Genomic DNA, 9,471 nt, shown 5'->3' with positions numbered 1-9,471 from the left:
CCCAATTTGCTGATGGGCAATACGAGTTAACCCTTTGTTTATCCTGCCTCACAATTTATTCCGGACTCACATAAGGTAGCTTAATAATTAGTAGGAAATATTTGAGAAATATAATTTACTCTCATTTGGTATGATTTGATCTTAAATTATCCTCGTACTTCAAACTTATTTAAGTATATATTCTAATTTTGTAATTTACATCGATGATAAAGTAATACCATTACTTGAGCTAGATTATTATTATTATTATTTATAACCCAAATAATTATAGTAGAGTAAGTACTTTTTTATGTGACCAAAGAGATTATGTAATTAATTTTAATTTAAAATAATTATTATGAAAAAAATTATTTGTTAGTTTAATAGTTAGATTCGATTGATAACTTAGAGCAAGTCTCACTAGCCTAATAAATCTATCTATTCAAGCTTTATTCGTCTCTTCGTGTATATATCTCCCGGTCCGGATTCCCTGCCCCTTTTGTGCGGATATCCGACCTTCGCTTCCCTTCCGTTCGTTGTCTTCTCCTTCCCAATTTCCGTTTTTTTTCTTCTCCATCGGTTAATTTCCTTTACTGCCCTTAACCGTTTTCCTCTAATCCCACTCTCCGCCATGATGCACATGACCTTCTACTGGGGCAAAAAGGTAACTATCCTCTTCGACGCATGGCGGACCGACTCGTGGCCGGTCTACGCCGTCTCCCTCCTCGCGCTCTTCCTCGCCGCCGCCTTCTACCAGTACATGGAGGACCGCCGGATCCGCTTTAAGATCCTTGCCAAGGCCAAGCCGTCGTCTTCTCCCCCGTCGATCGAGGCCCCCCTCCTCTTCCCCGCCGGATCCGGCTGGGCTCCTGCGAGGTTCGCCGTCGCCGTCCTCTTCGGCGTCAACTCGGCGATCGGGTACCTCCTCATGCTCGCCGTCATGTCCTTCAACGGCGGGGTGTTCGTCGCCGTCATCCTAGGGTTAGCCGTGGGGTACCTCGTGTTCAGGAGCGGAGAGGAGGATGAGAACCCTTGCGCGTGCTCTTGATCCGATTACCACAATCTCTCTTGGTATTTCGCCTAATCTTACTAATTCTATAGCTTGGATTTGCGGTCTGTGTAATATTTATGCTTGATTGCTTCTATTGCTATTGTGATCTAAGAAAGGTGACATTTTTATTGCCCGTGTATCGTGCTGATGATATAAACATTAGTAACATAGTTGTGCTTCAGAAAGGCGAGAATTTTCTTCTTTCCTCTTAATTTTCTGGTTAGAATTGGGAATTTTCTGCATTGGAATTGCACCTAATTGGATTTTTGGTTACTATTTTTTTGTTCTCCCGCTTTTGTGTAGCTATGAATTATCGCAGGTTAATTTGCTCTAGACGAAAAATTCGGATTGTTTTAATTAGTCTCTTGCTCTGCTTCTAGAACTGTTGGCAATCTTGTTTGGTGTGTGACATAAGTAGTGCTTTGCGTTAATCTGAAGCATCTTCAAAAGTTAAAGTGAATGGAAGGTGATGCAGATGATTGGAATTTCTTTGTTAACTGTTGAATGTGGATATCTGCAAGTTGTATGACTGCATTGAAAGAAAAAGAGATAAAGATAAAAGGATGAACGACTTTTTGTCGAAAACTTGATTAGGAAATATTTTATGGGATAATAATAGAACTATTGAACTATAACTCTTTTTTTACATACTTTTTATAAACTTTTTCTGTGACACATAAAATATTTGAAACATATCTTTTGTTATTTTTTCAGCTTTTCGGTTCACAGTGTCAGAGGATGAAAATTTTTTAATAGTTCAGGAGATTTATGTGTCAAAAGAAAAAGTTTATGAAGGTATGTGAAAAAGAATAGTAGTTCAGGATTTTAAGTGTAATTATCTCAATTCTTAAGAGGATAAAATTTATTAAAATACTTTAATTATCTTTTGTTATCTTTGACACTCTACCACTGTATATACTACATCTGGGTAGTAATCTGACCTTTGCTACACTAGTAATACACTATTTGTTGCCCATCTGGTGCACAATTTGTAGAAGGTTTTCAATGTTCTAGTTTAGTAAGTATCGAATATTTTTAATGTATTAGGTGTCAGACCAAATTTAACTCAGAGAATTTTCAACTTAATCAAAGCAAAATTTAGAGGTCAAATAATAAATGGCCATCAGGAAAAGCAAAACTTAAGCAGATTGAATTCAAAGTCAAAGTTGGCTTTACTTGATTTCACTTGTTTGTTGGTTTGCTACAAGCTAAATGAACTACTCAAACCTTCTTCTTTCTTGCTTCGACAATAGTGACCATATGGGTCATATGTGGCAAGGCTGCTGGTGATTGGATTCTTTAGAGAAGTCTGAAGATGGTGATCACTATTTTAAACTACAACCCACAATTTAAATGTTCTTGTTACCAGGATCTTTTTAGGTCGTAATTAGTTGTAGGCTTCTAGCTGAACACAACCTGAGGAATGCTGAGGTTTTGCCATAAATCAAAATAATGCATATCATTATTTTAAGAGTTGGTCAAATGTTCAAAGATACCAAACCTGCAACTCTGTCAGCTGTGCAATACTAAGTGAGCCACATTTCATATAAAGGTATTTTTTATACCGGGCAACTCACAAATTATTATAACAGAGTACTCAAACAATTATTAATATCATATGAGTATCATAATAGTTTATACTTATTATTTTAAGTTTGAATAGAAAAGTTAACGGTTTTAGCAGGGCAAGGAGCAAGGTGATGCAAATGAATGTGTTGGGTGATAGTTTAATTTTAGGTATAACTAGAGGGAGGTAGTTTAAAATTTACCCTTGATCTTATGTGTGGATATTTTTAAGCAAATTCTTACAAGCTTAAATTAAGAAGACCCACTATTCCACTTGGCTGATGCTGTGGGCAAATTGCCATATGTACCATTGGTTAGCGGAATAGATTATGCTGCAGAAATAGCCTACTTCAAAGTATTTTCCTGTTAATTAGCAAAGTTCTTATATATATACAATTACCACAAAAGAATTATTCTAATTTATCCTCCCAGAGAAAAGATAAAATATCACTGCAAATTATTGTGTCACGTCGATGTTTTTTGACACTAAGGGAGCTTATGTGGTATGAAAATTCTTAGTTTGAATCTCAGCAGCACTAATTACACCATTAGATTTTCAGTTCTTTGGAAAAACAAGGCTGTGGATTTGGTAATCTAAAAGTCCAAGACCTCCCTAAAAGGAATAAATTGATAGGGGCATACAGGATTAATAACTCTCTTGAGAGTGATGATTGGGCTTTTAAGTGGATGTTTATTTCTTTGAGAAATAACTTACTTTTAGTGGACCAACCCCTTTGTTGTCTCGCAACTAGTAATTCAACTGCTAAACTACATCAATTGTTTAGGAAATTAAATAGAGTTAAACATTTGTTGCAATGGTAGTGATACTGTGAGAGAAAAAGAAACACTAAATGAATTAAATTTTAATTTCGGACCTTTATTTTCACGAGCAGCTTAGCTTGAATTAGATTTCAGAACAAAAAAAAAATAAAAATAAAGCACAACTAAGAGCTTAATTAACCTCAAATTTGTACAACTAGGTCAGGAGATGCCCAATGGTAAAACAAATTGAAGAATAGAACAAAACCGAAAGAGGGAGTGAAGAGCAAAAGATCAACCTAATGCATTTGTTACCTTAGAAATCAAAATATAGCTGCTCTTTCCTTGAAAGAAAGGCATGCTAATTGCTATGACAATCTGTTGTTACGTGCGTTTGTTCTTGTACAACAAACAAGAGATCTTGACTTCAACAATACACGAAGGAAGCAAGTTACAAGAAATGGAATTGGACAAAATTTTACATGTTGAATATTTAATGTTTGATAAATCTCGCAATAATAAGGGATCTCAATAACTGATCTACATTCAACAGCAACAAATTTATGAACTAGTCTAGCATAGACAACCACTGATACAGCACGGCTTACTGCATCTTGGGCAACAGTGTACCTCTTCACATCTTGGGCAGGACCAAATACAACCACAAGAACAATCAGGGCAGGAGGGACTTGGAAGGGAGCAGCATCTTCTGAAACATGTCGGTTTCGAGCAACAGCGCCATGGTCTGAAGCAGGTAAAACTCCAATTACTACAGCATTTAGGCAGACAGCAGCAAAGATCTGAGCAGTTGCAACATGGTTGACAACAAGAACCACAAGGATTGCAACATGGTTGAGAACAAGAACCACAAGGATTGCAACCTGGTTTGCAGCAGGAAACATCCTGACAATTACAGGGGAATTTGCAGCAAGAAACTTCTGGGCAAATGCAACTTGGTTTGCAGCATGCGGTTGCAGGGCACCTGCAGTCTGATATGCAATGAGAACAATGTGGTTTGCAACAAGAAATTTCTGGGCAAGTGCAACATGGTATGCAGCAGGTAAGCGCTGGACAACTGCAGTTTGGTTTGCAGCAAGAACATTGTGGTTTGCAGCAAGAACAATCTGGTTTGCAGCAAGAACATTGTGGTTTGCAGCAAGAACAATCTGGTTTGCAACAAGAACAATCTGGTTTGCAGCAAGAACAATCCGGTTTGCAGCAAGAACAATCCGGTTTGCAGCAAGAACATTGTAGTTTGCAGCAAGAACAATCCGGTTTGCAGCAAGAACAGCGTGGTTTGCAGCAAGAACAGCGTGGTTTGCAGCAAGAAACTTTTGGCCAAGTACAACTTGGTACGCAGCAAGAAATTTTTGAGCAAGTGCAACTCGGTTTGCAGCAAGAAATTTCCGGGCAAGCGCCACATGATTTGCAGCAAGAAACTTCTGGGCAGTTGCAACTTGGTTTACAGCAGCAAATTCCGGGACAAATGCAACTTGGTTTGCAGCAAGAAACTTCTGGGCAACTACAGCTTGGTTTGCAGCAAGAAATACATGGGCAAGTACAACTTGGTTTGCAGCAGGAAACATCTGGGCAACTACAACATGGTTTGCAGCAAGAAACTTCTGGGCAAGTACAACTTGGTTTACAGCAAGAAAAGAACGGGCAAGTAAAACTTGGTTTGCAGCACGGGGTTTTGCAGCAACGGCAATGGGGACTTCTACATACACTGCAGAGACAGCAGTTGCTCTGTGGATGTGGACAACTGCAGGTCGGTCTTTCAACCTCAAGTAGGCATCGACTCGAACAGCAAAACAATGACAAGTTGATACATAGCTTTGTTCTGCTTACAAATGGTTAATGAGATGTATGAGTAAATAGATACAGCAACATCTTAATCAGGCAAATAAGGTATGAATAATAATTCATGCAAAGCAACAAAAGTAAATTTCAGTAATGTTAATGCTGCAGCTCCATGGCATGGTTTACAAATATAAAGCTTGAATGTCCACAGATAGATGCCATCAAGTAGCTACCAATAGATGGTGTTTTGAACTTCATAAAAGTTTTGTCCCTTCATTGCTAAATCCTGCAATTGGAACTTCTAATATCTACGGTTTCAGATACATCATACCATGTGACATGGAAAGGAAATATATTGACTAAGACTATCACTACCACATCGCTGGAACTTCATTCTGACAATGAACATACAATATAACAGCAAAACAAATGGAGGGAGCACGAAAAATAAATACATAAGAATCATATATGAATCAATAATATAAATTAGAAAAACAGTGGCAGGACATACCCTTGTACATACAAAAAATAATACACAAATAGCACAAGTCAGTAACATGTTTTTAGTAGATTTTCCATAGAAGAAGGACATGACAAGTTGTGGCTGATAATTAGCCCATCAGTACCAACAAATAGGAAAAGAGATCCTATCCTTGTCTGGATAGAAACTTGCTGTTTTAAGTTCAACAATCCTATCCTATCTCTTAGTTAAGAGTAATTTTTTGTATTTTTTCTATTAAATTACTGAGACTTGAAAAGTAACTAGAGGATATCTACGTAGATAACATATGCTTTGATGGGTATACATAGAAATATTAAATTTAGAGGGATATATAAGTAAATAAGAGATTTTTTAAGTGTATACAAGCCAAAAACCCTATTACTTGTGTTGTTTCTCATTCATCTAAAGAGACTCGTGGGCATGCTTAGAAGCCTGATACTTTTTCTATATGCATCAGACGAATTAACAAGCAACTTTTTATCAAGATATTAAGTAGTGAATGTTTCAAGGATATCAAGAAGTACCTAGTCCATCTCCACATGCAACAGTACTTGTGTCTCTTCCTATTTCTGGTCAATAAACATAAACATCAGTAGGTGACATCATAAATTTTCAAAGATAAAAGGTAAGGTCAGATTATCATACATCGGTATAAGTGGATCTGCTTTTGTCCCCACAAATTCATTTACCCTGTCAATATCACAAAGAAACAGTACCAATCACAATATGATAATTATATGTTTTTAACATATGAAAATTCCATAAAAATTGATTTATGAAATCATCAAGATGTATGAGCCTCTGAAGTCTACATTTGCATATTTCAGTAAACTTTTCTAGATCCAGTAGGGAACTTCAATAACCCAACTAACTCAACTAATGGATGGGTCAAATTTGTGTGCAAGTCCAAGCACATGTCTTCCAAAATCCAAATTGAGTTACTAGAAGAGCCATATTTTCTGAACTTAGATTTAATGGTCTAATCATCCTTCAAAAGGACAGGAGAAAAAAATCTATTACATTGGACAAGACATCAAGATGATATATATATATATACACCACTCATGGCATACAAATTAGCAAGAATATAGATGTGAAAGACAGTCTACACCATTTGCGGATAAATAAATTTTAACCTCCCAATGCAAAATGCAATAAAATACAAAAGTTGCAGAAAGCGGTTAAATTATATAACATACTCTTTGCAGAATTTGGAAGCGGGTTGAATTCCTTCGAGTGATTGCAACTCTTCCTGATTAAGATGAAAATTCCATGAGATCCCTTTGCAATTCTGAATCTAGCATAGGAGCTCTAAGCCGCTAACAACACTGAAATCAGCTTGAACTACCCTTTCAGTCTGAATGTCATGTCTATGGTAAGAAATCTATTGAACGAAAATCAAGTAAAAGGCATTTTCAGAAATATATTTTGAGAACTAGCATGGAAGTGGTATACTAAATTAGACAAACCTAAATTTGGCCTTGTTTTTGGCAATCTATGGCCTTCTAATCTTCTTTTGGTTGAAGAAGGTAAGGAAGGAATGAAAACTGCAATCTCATTGAATTATATGGATTCTCTACCAAGGGATTAGTTGAAGAGGATGAAGTATGAAGTGAACAAAACTGGAGGTATAAATAGTTCTAATAACTTGTGATGGCCAATAATAGAGTGAGATCATAACCCAAAAACAAATGAGAAAAAAAATACTTTGATTTTAGCACTCAAAACTTTGAGCAAATAGTACATAATACTTTTCTTTACCATTAATTTTCAGTTATTTCTCCATACTTGCAGAGCTAAACGCTTCGACTCAATGATCGCCTTGCTTGAGTCCTTTTGCAGGTTGGACAAGATGGTTAAGGATCGAGCATGATTTACGGTCTTACAAGGAAGAAAAAAGATGGCATTCGAAGGTTGGAGCTTTGTGTTAAATGGCTCACACTGCTTAAATCAATTCATAATTCCATTTAGATTATGATTCTCTAAAGTATAAGTTCTCGCTATGTCTATCAGGTCTGTCAACAAGAAATTAACAGCGTAATCAACTGACCTAAAAACCTTATAAAACATACATAAGAATGTACTATTCAATTATATATATTTTATTGTACCATTTTATAATATCCACAGGAGTACTAACACTGCAGTAATCTCCAGTTTAGATCCATCCACGGATCCACCACATCTCTGTTCTCATATAACCAAAAATTGCACTTCCCCCTTTTTATCCTTAGTTTTGTCTACAAATAGCATTTCTAAATCAAGAAAAAATTCCCAAATTAACACTCTTGCACAAATCCCTATGATTACCCAATCCCTCTCATCCCATATACGTACAGCTAAAAGCCCATTAAAACAAAATGTAGAAAAGAATATAGAGAAATACCTCAAGGAATCCAATCTCCCGGTTCAGAGTCTGCACCTCGCGCTGCAACCTCCTCCTCCCGTACAAATCCGGGTACTTGGGCGGCGACTTAGGCCTGGGCGGTACCATCACCGTCGCGGTATCCCGCCTCGCCATCGGCGGCGAGCAGCTAACTAGCTCCTCAGGAAGAACAACCCGGAACCCGAACTATTAACTACAAGCTAAAACCAAATCAAATCTCGGATCATTCTCGAGTACTAGTAGTAGAAGTCACGAGTGTCCCGGCTTACGCTGCTCCGCGGTAGGGTTCTCCGCGCGGGGGAGGGGACACGAGGGTCAGGGGAGCAGAGGAGGGGAGAGGAGGGTGGGGCATAAATGCGGTACGAGGCGGAGGAGCGCAACGCGGTAGACGGCGGTGTGGTCACCGCCCCACCATGTCATCACCAGTACTACGCCAACTACTAGCAAGGAGGCTTCATCCATCCGAGAGCTCGATCGATGGAAGAAGAGAGAGGAGAGGGAGAGGGAGAGGGAGAGGGAGAGGGGGAGAGGAGGGGGAAGGAAGGAGAGAGGAAGAGGAGTCAATAGACTCATAGAAAGAGAAGAAAAAAAAAAAAAGCCTGCGAGCGGTCGTACGGGGCGGAGCAGGGGAAGTTGCAGTGGGGGCGCGTCATCTGAGAGATCTCTCTCAGCCACCACCCCCCCCCCCCTCGGCGTCCGTACGCCAGGGCGCACGTGATGATCACGAGCGGCCGTGGGATCGGATGGAAATGCCCCTCGGATTTACTCGAATTAGGGTTGGTTGGGAGGCAGGGTGGAGATGGCAACTGGGGCGATTTGAACTTTGGGGAAGCGGGAAAGAGGAAAAGTCGTTGGAGGCGTATAGAGCCGTATTCGGCGTGGATTCATGCGTGCAGTGCACCCCGGACAGCGGACAGCTCGTTACGGTGACGTGCCAACAGCCACTTGCTCAGAGAAATTTATCACAAAACACCTTTACGTCTGCCTTTATTATAAATTGGCGTTAATGCTGCTTTCTCCAAAGGCGGAAGGTAAGAAAGAGTATTAGAAGGAAACCGCCAGTTGTTAACCAAGGATATGTTTGATGTTTCTAGTATTAAAAGTCAAACACAGTGGTAGAATGTTAATAATAATAATATACAAAAACGGTAGGGTGTTTTTAACTAAACTTTACTAGTTTTTTAAAAAATTTCGGTCGCCTGGATAGTCGTGCTCCCCCTTCTTTTTCGCAGCATTAATTAAGAAACAGGACAGAGAGTACCAAACGATCACCGGCCGAGATCCTTGTTGTCTAATCGCGGGCCCCGCCAGATCGGAACAGGGGCAGAAACGGAATAAGGGGAAAATTTGAGCCGAAGTGGGTCCCGCGAGAAGTCGACAGCTGCGTGCGGCCCTGAGCCTCGTCATCCTCGACACGTGAGCTCACAG

At 39.1% G+C, this 9,471-nt stretch overlaps 2 protein-coding genes across 3 annotated transcripts; one reads left to right on the top strand and one right to left on the bottom strand.

The window, feature by feature from the left end:
- Positions 1 to 448: 448 nt before the first annotated feature.
- LOC140800291 (copper transporter 5.1-like) lies at positions 449 to 1,215 on the top strand. The gene has a single exon (XM_073154989.1). It carries the CDS (start codon positions 611 to 613, stop codon positions 1,025 to 1,027), a length of 417 nt encoding a protein of 138 aa, XP_073011090.1. The 5' UTR covers positions 449 to 610; the 3' UTR covers positions 1,028 to 1,215.
- Positions 1,216 to 3,635: 2,420 nt separating this feature from the next.
- Positions 3,636 to 8,811, bottom strand: LOC140800290 (uncharacterized). 2 transcript variants are annotated; one of them, XM_073154987.1, is made up of 6 exons: positions 8,313 to 8,811; positions 8,044 to 8,236; positions 6,857 to 6,909; positions 6,303 to 6,347; positions 6,182 to 6,226; positions 3,636 to 5,195 (listed from the first exon to the last, which is right to left on the bottom strand). In XM_073154987.1, the coding sequence occupies exon 6, from the start codon at positions 4,939 to 4,941 to the stop codon at positions 3,724 to 3,726; it is 1,218 nt and encodes a 405-aa protein (XP_073011088.1). In that variant the 5' UTR covers positions 4,942 to 5,195; positions 6,182 to 6,226; positions 6,303 to 6,347; positions 6,857 to 6,909; positions 8,044 to 8,236; positions 8,313 to 8,811; the 3' UTR covers positions 3,636 to 3,723. The 2 variants fall into 2 exon arrangements, with proteins under 2 accessions (XP_073011088.1, XP_073011089.1); XM_073154988.1 differs by having other exon boundaries at positions 8,044 to 8,229; positions 8,313 to 8,732.
- Positions 8,812 to 9,471: the final 660 nt, after the last annotated feature.

This window comes from Typha latifolia, chromosome 13 (assembly GCF_019914945.1).
Source record: "Typha latifolia isolate L0001 chromosome 13, TyphaL0001v2, whole genome shotgun sequence".
Lineage (NCBI taxonomy): Eukaryota > Viridiplantae > Streptophyta > Magnoliopsida > Poales > Typhaceae > Typha > Typha latifolia.
This window is presented reverse-complemented; position numbering and strand designations above follow the sequence as displayed.

Bases quoted from the DNA above. Each gene is read 5' to 3' on its own strand.
- LOC140800291 (XM_073154989.1), top strand. From the start codon at position 611: ATGATGCACATGACCTTCTACTGGGGCAAAAAGGTAACTATCCTCTTC.
- LOC140800290 (XM_073154987.1), bottom strand. From the start codon at position 4,941: ATGTTTCCTGCTGCAAACCAAGTTGTACTTGCCCATGTATTTCTTGCT.